The 17,959-nt window shown below is 36.8% G+C and overlaps 3 protein-coding genes and 1 long non-coding RNA gene across 8 annotated transcripts in view; 2 read left to right on the top strand and 2 right to left on the bottom strand.

Moving 5' to 3' along the window:
- The window catches only part of LOC127813113 (40S ribosomal protein S4-3), a 28,222-nt gene extending 21,747 nt beyond the window's left edge, over positions 1-6,475 (top strand). For 2 of the 3 annotated variants that reach the window (XM_052353880.1, XM_052353881.1), the window contains exons 2-5: positions 4,468-4,545; positions 4,643-4,823; positions 5,177-5,274; positions 5,880-6,475. In XM_052353880.1, coding sequence (XP_052209840.1) covers positions 4,468-4,545; positions 4,643-4,823; positions 5,177-5,274; positions 5,880-6,314 — 792 coding nt within the window. In that variant the 3' untranslated portion in view covers positions 6,315-6,475. Of the gene's footprint in view, positions 1-3,445; positions 3,607-4,467; positions 4,546-4,642; positions 4,824-5,176; positions 5,275-5,879 lie in introns of those variants that run through there. The other variant, XM_052353879.1, reaches the window with a different exon arrangement.
- LOC127813116 (uncharacterized) lies at positions 397-2,381 on the bottom strand. Its single transcript, XR_008026070.1, has 5 exons — positions 2,019-2,381; positions 1,776-1,857; positions 1,246-1,312; positions 931-1,117; positions 397-814 (listed from the first exon to the last, which is right to left on the bottom strand). It is a non-coding gene; the product is annotated as an uncharacterized LOC127813116 (long non-coding RNA).
- A 620-nt stretch (positions 6,476-7,095) lies between the features above and the next one.
- Positions 7,096-9,765, top strand: LOC127813524 (protein trichome birefringence-like 34). Its single transcript, XM_052354535.1, has 5 exons — positions 7,096-7,506; positions 7,783-7,954; positions 8,036-8,253; positions 8,347-8,505; positions 8,777-9,765. The coding sequence occupies exons 1-5, from the start codon at positions 7,151-7,153 to the stop codon at positions 9,123-9,125; spliced, it is 1,254 nt and encodes a 417-aa protein (XP_052210495.1). The 5' UTR covers positions 7,096-7,150; the 3' UTR covers positions 9,126-9,765.
- A 1,222-nt stretch (positions 9,766-10,987) lies between these two features.
- Positions 10,988-13,631, bottom strand: LOC127812627 (dehydration-responsive element-binding protein 2C-like). Of its 3 annotated transcripts, XM_052353086.1 has the most exons (3): positions 12,614-13,631; positions 12,423-12,503; positions 10,988-12,309 (listed from the first exon to the last, which is right to left on the bottom strand). In XM_052353086.1, the coding sequence occupies exons 1-3, from the start codon at positions 12,847-12,849 to the stop codon at positions 11,382-11,384; spliced, it is 1,245 nt and encodes a 414-aa protein (XP_052209046.1). In that variant the 5' UTR covers positions 12,850-13,631; the 3' UTR covers positions 10,988-11,381. The 3 variants fall into 3 exon arrangements, with proteins under 3 accessions (XP_052209046.1, XP_052209047.1, XP_052209048.1); XM_052353087.1 differs by lacking the exon at positions 12,423-12,503 and having other exon boundaries at positions 10,990-12,309; positions 12,614-13,630; XM_052353088.1 differs by having other exon boundaries at positions 11,005-12,503; positions 12,614-12,681.
- Positions 13,632-17,959: the final 4,328 nt, after the last annotated feature.

The raw sequence follows: 17,959 nt of genomic DNA, 5'->3' as shown, positions 1-17,959 counted from the left end.
AAATAGCAGATATAGAATTGGCCTTGTGGATCATTACAAGGATATGGAGGTCTGTGAAGCATATGCAGCCGTATAAGTGATATGGAAGGTGCTTCATTCATTGCATCCACCAAATTGCTCATGGCAATGTAAGCCGCAAGAGACTTACCGCTAAACTGGTTGTTAGATGTTGGTTTTAGTACGCATTTTTCTGTCTTGTTCCATTCAATTCGTAGGTTCAATTTCAGTTCCATTTAGGGATATCAGATTGAAAATTCGAAATCCTCCACTGTTAGTCTCGTAAACATTTAAAGAGTGTATGTACTGTAGACTTTATAGAAGGGAAGAGCAAAAGTAAAGACTTAATAGAAGGGAAGAGCAAAAGTAAAATGATCAAAGAAATTCTCATCTGGCTTCCATTAGTAGTTTTGATAAAGTTGCTAGTAATTGATGAATACAATATGCTAATAGCTTGATTACTCACACCATCTCTATTAACATAAGCTTTGTAACGAACACTACCTTAAGAAAAGCCATAAAGGCATAGATCTTATCCAGAGCAGAAATAGATGAATCTTCAGAATGCACCATTATCCTTGTGTGGCAGCATCTGATCAAAGTGCCACCACACCCGTGTGCAAAAACCACCACTCTTAGTGCTAGAAGATGAAATTTTTGTATAGGATGACACGACTGCAGTGGCAATCACAAGAGAGAGAAAAATCAGATATTGATTACTAAGAGTGAAACTGGAACATGATTTGTTTATACCGTGTCCTTTCCCAACCCTTCTCAACTGACTCACAAACTCTGCAATTTTCTTAATGGCTTCAACCTAGCCAAAAAAAAAAAAAAAACGAAAAGATCAGTATGATTAGAAAACCCATAAAATGATCCCCCCCCCCTTTTTTTTGGCTTCATTTAGGTGAATTTGAGATGTTTGTTGTCTACCCAGAATCTTAGTGAACCATCTCAGCTGGTAGCTTTGGCTTTACAGGTACTCCCTTCCATGTTAACAACAAAAGTAGAGATTTTGATGAACATGACTGAAGATATGGGTTTCTCATTTTGCCTATTCAGTAAGAAACTCGCTCTCAATGAAGTCGGTCATCTGAGGATCGTTGTTTCGCGAAGCCACCTGTTTTCAAGGACAGATCATGAATGATGAGTAGCCCTACCAACCGAGTCAGTGACTGACATTTCAAAAAAGAAGAACATTAATACAGATTGACGAAGCGAAGAGGAGAGGTTAAGGATATTAGTTACACTGTGTAACAGCAAAAGCTTCTCATTTGTCAACTTCTCCAAGGACAATGCTAGTTCCACTGCTGAACTAAGAAATTGTAGAAAGTATACTAAGAAATTGTAGAAAGTATATTGAGTCAGTAGTAAAGATACCATAAAGACACATGACACATATCTCTCCTTTTGACAATCTGTCACATGGGGCGTTAACTCGAATAATTCCCACTAAATACGGATAAGATGGATTGACATTATATGTAATGGAGAAAGAAAATCTCTCCCCAGAGTAAAAGAATCAGCTATACAAGATGAGATTGCATCCCTCAAGGTCTCCTCAAATATAAAAAGACACTCTCAGCATATTGAAGAGAACAAGGGGTATCTCTGTATAAACTTTTTTTTTCTCTCCCTTGACTATTTTTCTAAAGGTTCTTATCTATAATCGCTAAGTTAAGCATCAAAGGGCCATTCCAGATCCCATTCACCACCAGACTTTGACTGTTCCAGCTCATTATTCCTCTATGGAGTGTGTAAAACAGATGGCTGCTTACCATATAATGCATCACCCTTCTCAACATGATCAAATTCTGAAGGCGACGTCAATATAGTGTGCAACTTCACTCTTCCACCACGCTGAAGCATAAAAATGATAATATAAAAGATAAAGATATTCTTTTCAAGAGATAGATTGTCATAATTGAATTGAAGTTGACTTAAAAAGAAAATTTAGAATGATTTTGACTGAAGGAGAAAGAGAGAGGAAGAGATGAAGCATATGGTATTAGAGAAAGAACCTAGTATTTCATCAACTTTTGGGCAAGTTCCCTTTCTTCTTCACTTCACTCCTTGAAAAACCTAATAATTCCCATAAAGACTGTAGATGATGATGAACATATATAGTTGTGGTATTAATCTGTTTGTTTTAGTACTTGGCAAGGCCCTTGAGAGCAACATTGTCCCTGTTGAAATAGGCAAACATCGAGTGGTACGCATACGAGACATTGTATTCCACACTGCAATTAAGAGATGAAAACAGACAAAGTGTAATAGAAGAGAACAAAGGAAAGTGAATGAGGATAGATGTTATATAGCCATAAAAATAACTAGAAAATTACCCTTTTCTTAATCAATTGCATTTCTTTCTTTTCCACTTTAGCTCCTTCTTCATTTTTTCCCCTTTATCCAATTGTAAATTTAGTAACTTCTTCTAGAGATCTATTGGAGGTGTTAACAAGAAAAAGGCTTATAATAATGTAGTTAGTTAACATATAGCCAAGTCTATATTATTTTTTCTTAATTTTACATAAAAAGTCTATCATTCCTTGAATTTTAAATCTGACCTCTTGAATACTTAATTTTTATAATTTATATTTATGGACTACCTAATCTGATTTAAAATAATACGTGAATTACATACGAGATAAGTTAGAAAAGATTTGAAAAATATGATATCTAAAAAATTATATTTTTATTTTCGTTACGTATGATCAGATCATATTTTCTAACAAATATAAGTTCTATCATACATAAACAAAGACATATTAATTAAAAATAAATAATAAATTTAAAAAAAAACATAATTAAACTTAATACAAATAATAAATTTAAAATTTTACTCACTTTTAAAAACAAACTATAAATTTAAAAATTTTGAGTTAGAAACGAAAAACGTTTCATCTCAAATTTGATTAGAGACATAATTTTTTCTCAAAATAAATTCCTCTTAATGGACAAAAAGATGTTTCTAAATTAAAAATGTGTTTTTTGATATTTTCTTAATATTACGAAACAGTTTCAAAATATTTCTAAAATTACATCAATAGCTCAAAAAAGTATTTTTAGTTTTTTGTTTTTCATTTCAAAAATAGAAATATTTCAAAAATGTCGAAATGACATATCTAAAATATTTTAACTTACCTTCTTAAATATTTTTCTTCTCTTAATTTGAAGTTTAATATCCTTAAAAAATTATAATCTAAAAAAAAATGTGTTTAATAAACTTATTAAAATGATGTTATTTATCTTACAAACATCATAAGATACCAAATTTAAGCCACAAAAAATATAAAATAAGAACCTTGAATTAAATTTAAGTTAAAATAATCTAAATCCCCCCCCCCCCCCCCCCCCCAAAAAAAAAAAAAAAAAATCGAGTAAATTACATCTTTAGTTAAAACATTGGAGAGGACACGTAACTTCAATTGGGCTTCACATTAGGACGCAAGCCCATCCGATGATTGAAATTCCAAACCCTACCCGTACCCCACAAGCATAATAGGGTTTCGCGCCTCTCTTCGTTTCCCTCAGTTTCCCTCACAGAAGCAGCAGACGGAGAAGGCGGAGTCGGAGTCTTAAGTCTGTGTAGCCAAAGAATCCAACATGGTCTGCAAATCTATCCCTTCCCTCTATCTTCGATGCGTTTACATCCAGTGTATGGTGGCGTTGATTAATGTCTTGTTCAATGAAAGTTTCATTGAGTAGGTTTTGCTAGATTGCTTTGATTCATGTTATATATGTTTTGTAGGGAGTTATGTGGTTGGGACTGATTGTTTTATCTGTAGCCGTCAGATTCGGTCTCAGTTTGGTTTATGCTTTGCACAATGGTCGTGATCTGTTGTATGATTGAATGCGTTAAGAATTCTTTCTTGGTCGCCGTGGTTGGGAAGGGGGGCATGTATCACCTGTTCACGTTAAATAATGTTTTACAGAAACAAAGGACCATATTCAACAGAGATTTATGAATGGTGAGGGATATTATGTAGATGTATGGCTAAGGAAGCCATGTAGCATCATTCTGAAACAAGCATAATGGGTAACAAAGTTATGTGTGTTGTACATTAGCTATGTTAGTTGAGTTGCAATAAATAGATTGCTTGTTTACTTCCATATATCGGAGCTCTGGAAGAGGTGCCGCATATACTTGAATTGATATTGGAAAATGTAGAAATTCTGTGCTGATGAAATAAGTCCGGTGGGGGTGCTACTGAAAAGGCAATTCCTTGTTGGCTGTTCTTGACGACAGGAGGACCTTTGCAATGCAATTGATACTCAATTCCTTGAATACTTGTCAACTTTAAGATCTAAGGAAAATTTGATGTTGTTCCTACTAGCAAAAAAGTATTATGGTTAACTAATGCTGACCTACATTTGTAGGCATTCCTTTACTAATAACATGCAACAGTCTTTTTAATTACTATCTGTTATGTGTTTTGTTGTCACTGGAATTTAATTGATGGATTACAGGCTAGAGGTTTGAAGAAGCATTTGAAGAGGCTCAATGCTCCCAAACATTGGATGCTTGACAAGCTTGGTGGTGCATTTGTGAGTAGATGATCATCTTTAACAACATGCATGTTTTCTTTTTCTTGAAACCTTTTGCTATTCCCTTAATTTGATAATATAATTGAAATGTGTGCAGGCGCCCAAGCCATCATCTGGACCCCATAAGTCAAGGGAATGCCTACCCTTGATTCTTATCCTTCGAAACAGGCTGAAATATGCTCTCACATACCGCGAAGTCATTGCAATCTTGATGCAGCGTCATGTTCTTGTTGACGGGAAGGTCAGGACAGATAAAACATACCCTGTTGGTTTCATGGGTACGCCCTTATACAGATATTCTTGACTTACTTTGACTTACATTTCTTATTACTTGCCTTGATTAAACTGTTACTGAATTCCATATATCTATCTTTAAAATGATTTTGGACCAAGAAATTAAATGGAGATGATAAAAGTGTATATAAAGGTGCAACCTTGAGAACTATATGGTGTCCAATCTTACCCATCCTCAAGGATGTTAGTTGTCCCTGAACACAATTTACCTCCTGAATTTTGGGGCAGATGACTGCATCAAAGAAGGCACATGCTTATAGTGCACACTATTTTATTTTTTGGTCATGTTTACTTATTGTGAATTTGTCTCTTAATAATTGTATGCTGTCTGGACCAGATGTTGTATCTATTCCCAAGACGAATGAGAATTTCCGTCTCCTTTATGACACAAAGGGTCGATTCCGACTACACTCCCTCAGAGATGAAGAGGCCAAGGTATGTTTGCTGAATGTATACAATGATTCTCTATTTTAAGAGCAATCCTTATGTTGCTTCCAATGTTGAGTACTTGTTTTATCATTAGGAGTATTATGCTCGAATTATTCCTGCCATGATGTAACTTGTAACATATGTGTGATGTAAATCCTGTGGACTTGATGTGAACGTGTATGATAAAAGCAATGCTTCCAAATCTTCTGGGGAAAAACCATCTCAATTTCAACTGTTGTGAATCCTAGACTGGAACTGTCTCTTTGATGTATCATGAAACAACCCTTTTTGTTAGGCATAGCAGATCTCAAAATCTCTGGTGGAATGAAAATACTGGCTTAACAGGAATATTTGTAAATTTACGTAGTTTTCTTCTGATTCTTGTTACAACTCATTTGTTTTAAATTGCATTGCATTGTAGCTGAAGATATTTGTGCCCGATTGGCATTTTCTGAACGGCTTGTACTGATTTTTGTTTTCTCGTTCTTTTTGGAGAAATTTATTTCATACCTGTTAGGTATGGAGAGTATCTACCAATTGAACATTTGATTCCCTATCACGTCATTTTTGCTATTGATGAGTCATGACATGGTGGAGTTTGTTTTCTGCAGTTTAAGCTCTGCAAAGTTCGCTCAATACAGTTTGGGCAGAAAGGCATTCCATACCTCAACACTTATGATGGGCGGACTATCCGTTACCCTGACCCGCTTATCAAGGCCAATGATACCATCAAACTTGACCTAGAGGCAAACAAGATTGTTGATTTCATCAAGTTTGATGTGGGGAATGTTGTCATGGTGACTGGAGGAAGGAATAGAGGCCGTGTTGGTGTCATCAAGAACAGGGAGAAGCATAAGGGAAGCTTTGAGACCATCCACGTCCAGGATGCAACTGGCCAGGAGTTTGCCACCCGTATGGGAAATGTCTTCACCATCGGAAAAGGTACCAAGCCGTGGGTGTCACTTCCCAAGGGCAAGGGTATCAAGTTGTCCATCATAGAGGAGGCTAGAAAGAGGATTGCTGCCCAAGCAGGTGCAGCTGCATAAATTTATGAATGAAAGAAGATCTGTCGCAGATTCTCTATTTTGTTGCTCTAGGTTGAGGATTTATGTTTTTGTCTCCAGTCTTGTTACAACATTGAACTGAATTTTGTTTGTGGATTTTTTTGGTTTGATTTGAGATTGAGCTATGTTGGTTAACTGCTAAATTTATGTTAGTAACGGCAGTATCTTCATACAAGAAGTATCCCAGCAGATGGAATGCAAAAGAAATTGAAAATGTCATTTAGGTACTCATTTTTAATATTTTTGATGAAGAAATTGACAAAGCAAAAGGTGATAAAACCTCCATTTTTAGATATGGGGTGCAAAACATGAGGCCTTAGTCTATGTCTATTTTGGAAAGGTTTGATTATTTTACAGGCTTATCTGGCAACTATCTCCAATCGCTATACGGCAACGTTCAAAAAGTCCACAAGTTCAATAATCATCCACTTGAACCGCGACTCACTTTCACTTTGGTTGAAAGAAATTTTTAAGGATAAAAGGAGTCATGACTTACTTATATGTCACAGTAAATAAAGCTTACTTCAGTTTAAAATGTCTTTGATGCATTAATTAATTAAAGTTCAATTACATTCTTTTTTATAATTGAAACCTAGTTGTAACATATCAACTCTTAACATTAATTTTTACCGTTACTTACACATGCTTCAAGCACAAAACTAAGTGAAGATCTATGTGGGTTCTCCCATAATTCAGTTGATAAAATAAATCTGTGTTATATCGGTTAATAAATTGGTTTTGTTTGAAATAACAGGGTATTCCAGTCATGCACAAAGCAAACCACATCCCCTGAACAATCCAACCAAATGGAATGTTAAATGGCAAGCGCAACCCAAATAGCTCCCAAAGAAAGGGGATTGAGATGTTGCAGCAATATTCGATCTATGCTATGGCTTTTGCTGGCAGCTTTGCTCATTGCCGTTGTTTGTATACACAGAGAAAGCAAAAGATGGATAGACCACAACGACGACGACGATGATCAGACAGCAAAGAGTTCATTGTCCAATTGTAATTTGTTTTCAGGCAAATGGGTTTATGATGACAACTCTCACCCCCTTTACAGGGAGCAAACTTGCTCCTTCAAGTTTGATGGGCTGGCTTGTGAGAGATCTGGCCGCAAAAATTTGAGGTACCAGCACTGGAGGTGGCAGCCAAATGCCTGTGATCTTCCAAGGTCTCTCTCTCTCTCTCTCTCTCTCTCAAGGTCTCTCTCTCTCTCATAAGCATTCGTTCATACTAGGATGGTAAGGTTTATCCATTATCCTTGTTAGGAAGCTCTGATATAATCGGTTAGGTAATTAACTTTGATATCACTTCTCAAAAAGTTTTGATACCCTTTATTAGGTTCTATTTTAAAGAGTCCTATTTCTAACCATATGGATATGAGGAGTTATACAATAATACTTGGAGTTCGTCACACTTGAGGTTAATTTTTTTTTGAATTTTCAAGGTTTAATGCCATGAAAATGGTGGAGAGTCTAAGGAACAAGCGGTTTTTGTTCGTCGGGGATTCACTAACTAGAAGCCAATGGGCTTCCATGGCATGCTTGCTCGAGTCTCCGATCCCTTCTGGCCAAAAATCTGTGTACCCTGATGGCTCTTTAGCCGTCTTCAAGATGAAGGTGACAATATATGGGTGTTAAGTTCGTCTCAATTCTACCTTAGTTAGTCTGAATGAGAAAGTAACATTAACCGTTTGTTAGATTAAATTAATGAAGGGATACAATGCAACAGTTGAGCACTATTGGGCGCCATATCTAGTCGAATCGAGCTCGGATCATCCCATCATCCACTCTGTTAAATCAGAGCAGATTGTGAGAGTTAAAGCCATTGAAAAGCATGGAAAGCATTGGAGAGATGCAGATATTCTCGTCTTCAACACCTTCCTCTGGTGGAGATCAAGGACTAAGTTTAAGGTTCTGTAAGTGGTGCATTTCCTCGTAACTGAACAATTGAAGCATTTCACAACGATCAGTTTGATACTAATTACTTGAATTTGAATCTATATGGCAAGGTGGGGATCATTTAAAAGCCCGAACAAAGTCTATGAAGAAATTGAGATGCATCGTGCTGTTGAGATGGCTCTAGACACATGGTCGGATTGGCTAGAAACCCACGTAAATCCTAGCAAGACGAAGATCTATTGGGTTTCTATGTCGCCTACACACGAAAGGTTTGGATAATCCATGTAATATATTCAAATAATGTTACAATTCTGTCATCAACTGGTATTCCATCCATTGATGAATGGAGAGTCATGTCCGACACTACCCCTAATACAGTCTGTGGGCTCTACTAGGGAGTAGTAAGCCTCATAACATACAATCCATCGCCAAATATGAAAAGACCAACAAATGGGCTGATTATCTAATCTGAACAACAGCGTCTGATCATCTCATCGTGTCAATGTCATAAGAACAGAATAACGATACGTACATTTGCAGGGGCGAAGAATGGGGCAGACCTAGAGGTGAGACCTGTTACAATGAGACAGAGCCAATATGGATAGAAGGGTACCAAGGAAGTGAGTCAGACCCCAGAATAATGCAACTGGTAGAGGCTGCAATTGACAGATTGGGAAGAAAAGGCCTCAAAGTTCAACTGATTAACATAACCCAACTCTCTGAGTACAGGAAAGATGCCCACACATCGATCAACAGGAAGTATTGGGGCAACTTGACAGAGGAACAATTGGCAGATCCAAGAAGCTATGCAGACTGTGTGCACTGGTGCGTTCCCGGCTTGCCGGATGTCTGGAATGAGCTCCTCTATGCTTACATCTTCCATTTTTGATGGCCGAAAAGGTCAAAGACAAGGCTTGAGTTGGTCACAATTCCCTAGGAGTAAGTGCCCATATTGCTGATCCATTGGCATATGTTTTGACATAGAGAACAAAGTTATCTTAGAAAATACCTCCTTTGTTTGGAACTTTGGATCGAAACTGGTTCTCGTTCTAGTAAAATGCAAGAAGCTAAGTGGGAAAGTTATCCAATTATGAGCGGATGTCAAGACCATTCTGCGCTACAGCCATGCACAATGTTGTCTTTCTTCCAACATTGCCCAGCTTTATAAATAGAGCCCTTCCCGTTCAACTCTTCCCCACCACCATTAATATTCTTGGCTTTCTCTATCCAAATAAGTTGTGTGAACAGGTATAGAAGAATCTGTAAAGCTCAGGAGGGATAGTGCCATCCAGGGAGTTGGATATGTGTGTATGTATTATACATAATCTTTTGATCAATCCATGGCAGCCAGAAGGCTCTATCCATCCTGAGTTAAATGGCTTCTTCATATCATACTCTCCCCTGGTCAGTTACTCATTCTCTAGCTCTGTCATATATCCAATCCATCCATCAATATTGTAAGTTCATTTTCTTGATCCTTTCTCTAATGGGTCATTTTCTTCTTCTGAATAGAGATTATATAAAATCATCTCTATTATAAAGTTTTAATTCATCTGTCTTATAATTTAGTGTTCAATAAATATTATGGAATATGTTGGTAAATTTTACGAAGAGTTTGAAAGAAAAAATCTAAATTATACAAAATATCATAATAAACTTTTCATGTTTTTTTAATATTTTTTTTGTTAGAATTTTGGATAAAAAACAAATTACAATCAAACTGTGAAACACACAAATGAACGCAAGAGATTTTCATGAAAAACTTAAATTAGGAAAAATCACGGACAAAAAGAATAAAATATCACTAAGATGATATTATTACAATAATTTCAGGATATTAAATATTTATTTATAAACTTAACACTCATTTGTATATGTATACAAAAAATTATATTCTAATCAAAACATGAGTCTTAGAAGATAATTCGTTCAATTAAATATAAATACTAATTGAAATCTTAATCATAATCAAATTAAAAGTTCCAAGTACAGACGAATGAGAATTTTGCAGCCAACTTTATTGTTCTTTGTAGCAGTAGAAATCCATTTTCTCTCTTTTACTCCTTGCAACCATATTAATAACTCTTTGCAACTAATATTTTTCAAAAATACCCTCTTTTATTATCATCGCACACAGCCACAACCCCAGAAACACAAAATTTTAAAAAGAAATACAGAATCCTCTAGATGCTAAATATAGACCTTGATGCTTGGGATTAGAAGTCATAGACTCAAGGCTCCATCTTCATGCAATCATCTTCACATAGATACACATATATATACATTCGAACACACACACATATATATACACACGCAAACACACATATATATATATATATGCACACATACATACACACACTTGACGGCGACCGCACACCTGCAGCAACAACCTTTCATGGCCCCTCCGAACCCTAAGGTTTGGGGAGAGCTTCAAGGGCCCCAACCCCTGGGGTTTAGGGAAGGCTATGGAGGGCGATCGTTGTTGACATGTGATAGCCACCGACAGATATGGCCGTCACCAAATGTGTGTGTGTGCGCACGCATCCGTGCGTGTGTGTATATATATATGTGGATTCGAATATATATATAAGTGTCCATGTGACTATGTGTATCTATATATGCGTGTTTGTATATGCGTTTGGATATATCGTTTCCGATGTGAATGAGTGACCAAGTATGGTGACTGATGGGCAATTTATTGAGAGAGAAAGTGCTTGCAATAGATTGGAAGGTAAAAATAAACTTTTAAATAAAGATATTTTAAGTATATATTAAAAAGTGACTATAAAGAACAAAATGAGTTGTTGCAAATAGAATTTTCCTTAACTAATTGACCGACATTTGAAAAGATGATTTGTGACTATTTATCTATAATATGAGTTCGCTCCAGCTCATAATATTGTAACATAATATTCTATACAAAATTGACCAGTTAATATGAATCAAAGAATGTTTATGTATAGCACTAAATCTATAAAATTGTCTTCACTATATACTCGACCTACCTATTATGGAGAACCATCTATCTCTTCTTCCCATATGCAGTTTCTGTCTTCACAATCCATATATATATATATATATATATATATATCCATTGCAGCTCTTCTTCCAACATCATCCACTGAATTATCCAGAAAGCTCCATATCATCCAGCAGCTTCACATTCTTCGCGTAACAAATATGTCGAATAGGCATCAACTTCGGCATCACTATGAACATCAAACTCGTCTTTCATTAAGTATCTCTTTATGTAATCAAGCTGCTGATCTGGGCACTGCAATGGCTCGAAAGAGAAATCAAGTTTATCAGATTCATCTGTAAACATATTTTGTTGCCAACTATTTATAGGGGTTTTGGCTGAATCCTCTTCAATATCCCCTGAAATTTTCTCTTTCGTTACGTTACTTATTGCTTCATTGTCGCTGGCACGCCGACGACAGTCAACTACTGCCATGGACGACTCATCATCAACTCTACATTCTGCTCTGATATTGCCTAGCTTGAGCTCTGACTCTACCGCCTTATCCTGAACTATTTTCACCTCCTTTTCATTGTCTCCGAGCAGCCAGTTGCCTGGCGCAGTAGTCGTGGACTCAGACGAGGCAACCGACGTTGTGGAGATTGAACATGGCGACTCATCAGACATGTCGACTGGTTCCACCAGCTCCGAGCGGGGAGAGAAGTTCAATATAGCATCGGGGCCATAAAGCACAGTTGCAGCTTTGTCATAAGCAAGAGCAGCCTCACGGGCCGAATCAAATGTGCCGAGCCACAGCCTTTTGGCTTTCTTAGGGGACTGGGGGCTGCCACGTTTGGGCTTCCGAATCTCGGACACCCACTTCCCCCAAGTCCTCTGCCTGACCCCTCTGTACGAGCAAGCTGAGTTCAAGGGCCCTCCCTTGCCTTTCATGCACCCCTTTTTGGACCCTTTTCTAGGACGCTTTTGGGTCCGCTTCACGCCATCTTTCGTGCAGTCCTCAACTTCAGTCTGCTTCTCGTCGCTCTTCTTCTTGACCCATAAAGCCTCCTCCTCCTCCATTGCTTCACGTGCATTGCGCTTTCGTCCCTGTTTTCTGTTCACAAAGCCAACCATATACACAGGAACAGGATTATGATCAGTAGTTAATCAGTACTCTATACTGTGATTAATTAATCTGCAACTCAGTAAGCAAATCACAAATCAGACATTCCTGGGCGGCCCTTCTGTAATACTCTCAAGATTGAAGTCCTAAACCAAAGGCATGTAAGATATACGAATAATTGATTCCTGAAGAAGTAGGAGGAGGAGGAGGAGATATGATGTACAATTAGAGCATCAAGACATAGATGTAAAAATAAAGGCAAAAGAAGCTTTCAGTTTCAGTGGAGAGAACTTACTCATCAGACGACACGAATTCTAGAACCATAGAATACAGTACAAGACTCATCCCCCCTTTCGTTTTCCCGCTGTTGAAGAATTCGTAATATTCGTAGCTTCCTTGGGAACTAAGAAACTTGTTCTGATAATGAAATCCTTTCTTACGTGCGGTGTTGGTACGTTTCCTTCCATATATATGAGACGCGGCAGCTTTAATGCCGTCTTTTGATTGCCAACGTGGCCTGACCAATCGCATGCTTCTTCTTGGGGCCCAAGTCTCGTTATTTTTTTTTTGGATAATGCTATTTAAATTTGACAATTATAAAATTATAATTACCTGTTTTAGAAATCAACACTGGTTATGTATTTATTAAGAAATTTCTGTTTTGCTTTTGATTCTCTGACATGATTTAGTATCTTTAATTAAATTATTTAAAATTAAAATTATGTGTAAATAAAATTAAAAAAAAAAATCAAAAGATGAGGAGGCCCAACTTTTCCAACATGTAACCTTTATTCTTCTTTTTCCTCCCTAATTTGGAATGAACCCAAACTCAGTGGAAGAGTCACATATGGTCAAAGGGTGGGCAAAGGTCCACCTGAATTTTTATTTTTTTCAATTAGTTAAAAAATAATTATTAAAAAAATAAAAATAATAAACAAAAATCACAACACCACATTCAAAAACCTTCCATTTTTATCTTTTTCACTTCCTTGGTCTCATCATTCTCTTTCACCATTGCCAATCAAACAAAATCAACTGCCAAACATTGGTTGACGCTAATGTTTCCTCCTCCTTTAACATCTCTTTTCCTATTTTAGATGTTTTAAACAAATTTAGAACTAAATTTAAAACCTTTTAAAAAGACTTGAAGGCTTAAAGTTGGCTGTTTTTTTTTTGAAAGAATTTGAAGACTAATATTGGAGCTTTTTTGAAGTATTTGAGGTTTTCTTAGCACTTGATAACATACTTAAAACATACATTATTGATATGCGACAAGAATTTTGAAAAATTACAAAACATTAATGATCTTGCACAAAAATTAGCAGTGATCAAAAAATATATATATATATATATATCCATTAATTTATAAATTTGTAAAACTTAGCATTAATTCTTTTTGTTACTACTACTACAGTATAAAAAGTTTTTTTTTTTTCATAAAATTTGTCAAAATTTGACTGTACAATTAAATTAAAAATTAATAATTAAATGACAATTTAATCATATATATTAAAAATAATATATTTAATCAAATTAATAATAATATCATGTTATCAAAATATAAAATCACGTTAAGAATAATTATAATAGCTTATCAATATATTTTTTTAATATTATGTTATTTCAATTTTCTCTTACTATTTAATTTTTGACTCGGCCACTGCCCAAACTAGATGATTCCAAATTTGGGTTTGATATAAATTGGGCACAACCATTGTTCGTCCAGAGCATTAAATCTTATTTTATTTAAAACTATATAAAACATTTATCTGTACGGAAAAATTTTAATACAAGCTGTTTTTTTTAAAAAAAAAAACATTGATTGTATCTTTTTAACTGAGGCAAAAGTGAATGAATGTATAAGACGAAAGGTGCAATAATGAGCAAAAACCTGCGCAAAGAGCACCAATATAGGTTTATCCAAAAATATAAAAGCTAGAAACCAGGAGTTTTTGCCAGAAGACTAGAAGAACCAAAAAAATGACCATCAATAAACACACAGAAAGGAGTTGCCATCCTCAACCAAGCATATTAATTTAGCTCTTCAACAGCAGAACTGAAACTCCTCAAAACCTCGATTCTTCTTTTTTTTTTTTTTTGAGCCCAAATACGATCATCAAACACTCATCCAGGGACCAAGACTTCAAAAAACTAACCACTGAGATTAGGATAACTCAATGTATAACCCAAAACAGCAATCATAAAACTCTCTAAACAAACCAAACAATGTACAATGGAGAAGACGACAGTATTGAGTGATTCCCTTCCCTTGTATTTTTGCAAAAAAACACCAATTCAAAACCACTAAGCAAGTCCTCAGATTAGGACTCCTTTGCACAAAGACGATTAACCTGGGAGGGGCGCTTGTCACAAAATGTGAAGGCGCGAACAATAAGGTCCCCCAATGCTGCATAAGGGTACACGGTAAGATTGTCCCCCCTGTCCTCTAGAACTCCTCTTCCATTATAGAACTAAAACATGCATGACTGCACTCATCACTAAACCTTACTACTTGTCGAGCAGTTCCTCTACTTAACAACTTTTGTCACACTACTCGAGCAGTTCCTGCTCCTAATTTCACCCCTCTTTGTTCTTGCTTTCTTTTTCCCCTTTTCTGCAGCTCTTCTCAACATTCATGCTCGAACATAACTCACCCTTCATGCGCTGTCACACCAATCTCAAACTTACAAGGAATGTAATTTACATAGGGATGAGTGTTTCAGTCCATAGTTGTATATATTGCTGGGTAGCGATGTTGATCAGAGCGGTGTGAGGAAATATAAGAATGTGTATATCACTAATGTTGACAAGATAAAAGAGACAGATCAACAATTCCTGAAAGATGGTCAGCCGCGACAAGGGCTTTGTTAATTCTAAGCATGTAGTTAAGAAAAAAATAACATAAGTAAATCAGAAAATATTATTTCCCCAAAACTTCAAAACTTCATACTTCGTGATTTATTGATTCTCTACACTTTGTGGATTTATTTTCTTTTCTTTATTTGGATGATAATTTAATCCCCCCAATATAAAAATTTGCCCAAAAGAACACAACATAAGTATTGTACAAGTGTTTTTTAATGGGTAAATTTCATAAACCACCCTTGAGACTCTGTTTAAAGAGTAATGCTATTTATCTAAATTGCTTGTACTGAAAACATTATCAGAATCAGAATTAGAAGCTAATAAGAGCAAGAAGGGGAGTTTTAGTTACTATAAAAAGTGTTATGTTATATATGCAACTTTGACCTGAGACTTCTTCCCATTAAACTGAATCTTCCCATGGTTTGCAGGCCGGCATCACGAGATGTTGGCAGACATCTGTAGTCACTAGTCAGTCATCAAAGGCAATTCAGTAGAAGTAAGCCAAGTTCAGTGATCCTCGAGAATGAACTACCAGGCCTAAAGCCTAGACTAGAAGGAAAGAACTGATCACTCGCATTCCAGTTTTCTTAATCTGAAACTCTCACAAGGAGGGAATTGATTGAAGTTAGCCAAGTTCTGTTAGCCATTACGTTATCCATATGGCCTTCTCTAATAGGGAAAAGCGTTCCATTTCCATCAAATGACCCGGCCTCCCCTGGCTCTTCCACTGTCTGGGCTCCCTTTCCTCCCTATGCTATGTTCCCTTGGCACAGGCCTACCACGCTTCGCACCTGCAGCATTTTCTCCAGACGGTCTTTGCCAGTAGTGCCATCCTCCCCGCTGGCTGTATGGGCGGGTTGTCCCTCGCTGATGCGTTCTGTTAGGCTATGGATTACAGGAACAAATGTAGTTGAATGAAACAGCAGGCGGCTTACACGTTCCACTGTGCCGAGATGTGAGGTGCAGGTGGTGATGATTGCCCCGGGGTATGGGCTAGCACCCTTAACAGGCACTCCAGAACCCACCAATGCTCGTGAAAACCCAGGACCAACGTTATCTGTGACTTTGCGTAGCTATTTTTTGGTATAAACTAACCACGCTCCCACACTTTATCTGTTTATTTACTCCTATGCTGCTAACGCTACCTTTATCAAAGAGGAAAGTTCCGATCTACTTCTACCAGGTTGGTTGCTCGCTTCCAAAGCCCTAAGCAAGAGGTCCCATACTGTCCTGTCCTGAACTATAACAGCTAACTCGGACTCGGGGGACACTTTTGACTTGCGCAAAGAAGTGGTGTTCTTCGTTATAGTATGTAAAAAAAAAAACCTAAAATGCTTCTTGTTTTTAAAAGTACTAGATGGACAAGAATGCAGATTGGACTCAAAGTATGCGAGGATATTTAAAAAGAAGAAAAGTGTACCAATCATAATGATAGCAAATAAGCTACTGCAGATAATGGCAAGACACGGACCCTTGGGGCGAGGTTTTACAGGATAAGATTCTCAACGAGCATTGAGCATTTGGAGGAAGAAAGGGTAATAGCAACAATGTATGGGTGTATAATAAGGAGGATATTAAAAAGTCCATATCTTTACCAAGAAAAGACACCCACCGAGGTCAACCTTGAGTACAATAGGGCAAGAGCAGCATTTATACCAATAGAAGGGAAAAGAGAGGAGTTTATACAAAGCCTACAAACGTGGAAAAGTGCACTTACCAGCATAGAGAATCCAATAGGTGAAAGAAAACATGCGGAGCAAATAAGGACAATAAAACAAACAAAAACGGCGATACTCGACAGTAAGGGAAGAATTTATGGGGTAAAAGTAAGTATCGTGCAAATGAAAAAGGAGTGGAAGATTGTCGTGTTCGAAATTAACTGCTTAGAGGGAAGAGAGAACCAGAACTGGGGGGAAGAAACCAGTGAAATAACACTACACTTTGCAAGTATACCGTTGAGAAAAAGAAAAAAAAAAAAAAAGGAGAAAAAAAGGAGGCAAGGAAAGGGGTAAAATGGCTATTCAACGAGAAAGAGGAGAGCGGGAAAGAGAAAGAAAAGGAAGAAAGAAAAATACTAAAAAGCATCTTTTTAGATGAAGAGGAAAGGAAGAGAAGGAGAAAGACATCAACACACTATTGAGTGGAAAATCGAACGAGGAAGCCTATAGTGTTCTAACTGTACAAAGGCCGAGCGAGGAAGGGGGAAATCATTATACAGCCGGCCGCTTGAAATTAAAGTAAACATAAAGACGGAGGAAGGAAATTGTGTAAAGGTCTTTCCTGCACTTTTAAAAAGCAACGAGGAAGGAGAGAAACAGAGGAAGAAATCAAAAGATATGAGGAAGCAAGAGAAGTAATGGATGGGATAAGAGAAGAAATCAAGGGAAGTATAATTAAGTGTGAGATTTCATTGGCAAGAAATGGTGAAAAGCAGCTATGGGACCTGGAATGTTGAGAATTTGGAAATATTGTAAGTTAGCATAGTTCTACCAAAGACAATTCGCCGACAAAAAGAAGACGATGCTTCGATAGAGAAACTCCAAGGGGAAAAAGAGAAGCTCTGAAAGGAGAAGACAATTCGCTGAAGCCCCCTTCTTTACCTAGGGATATACTTTGTTCACTTCTACATAAAAATTTCATTGTTGGGGAAGGCAAAAGCAACATCGAGGAGCTCTTCCAAGAACAATAAGTTGAAGCTGTGGTCCAAGAATTTCAACGAAATAGATCTAGGTGACCAAATTTTCCTGTTCAAAAGAAGATCTCTCTTCTTCTTCAT

Source organism: Diospyros lotus, chromosome 11, assembly GCF_014633365.1.
Source record: "Diospyros lotus cultivar Yz01 chromosome 11, ASM1463336v1, whole genome shotgun sequence".
Classification (NCBI taxonomy): Eukaryota; Viridiplantae; Streptophyta; class Magnoliopsida; order Ericales; family Ebenaceae; genus Diospyros; species Diospyros lotus.
This window is presented reverse-complemented; position numbering and strand designations above follow the sequence as displayed.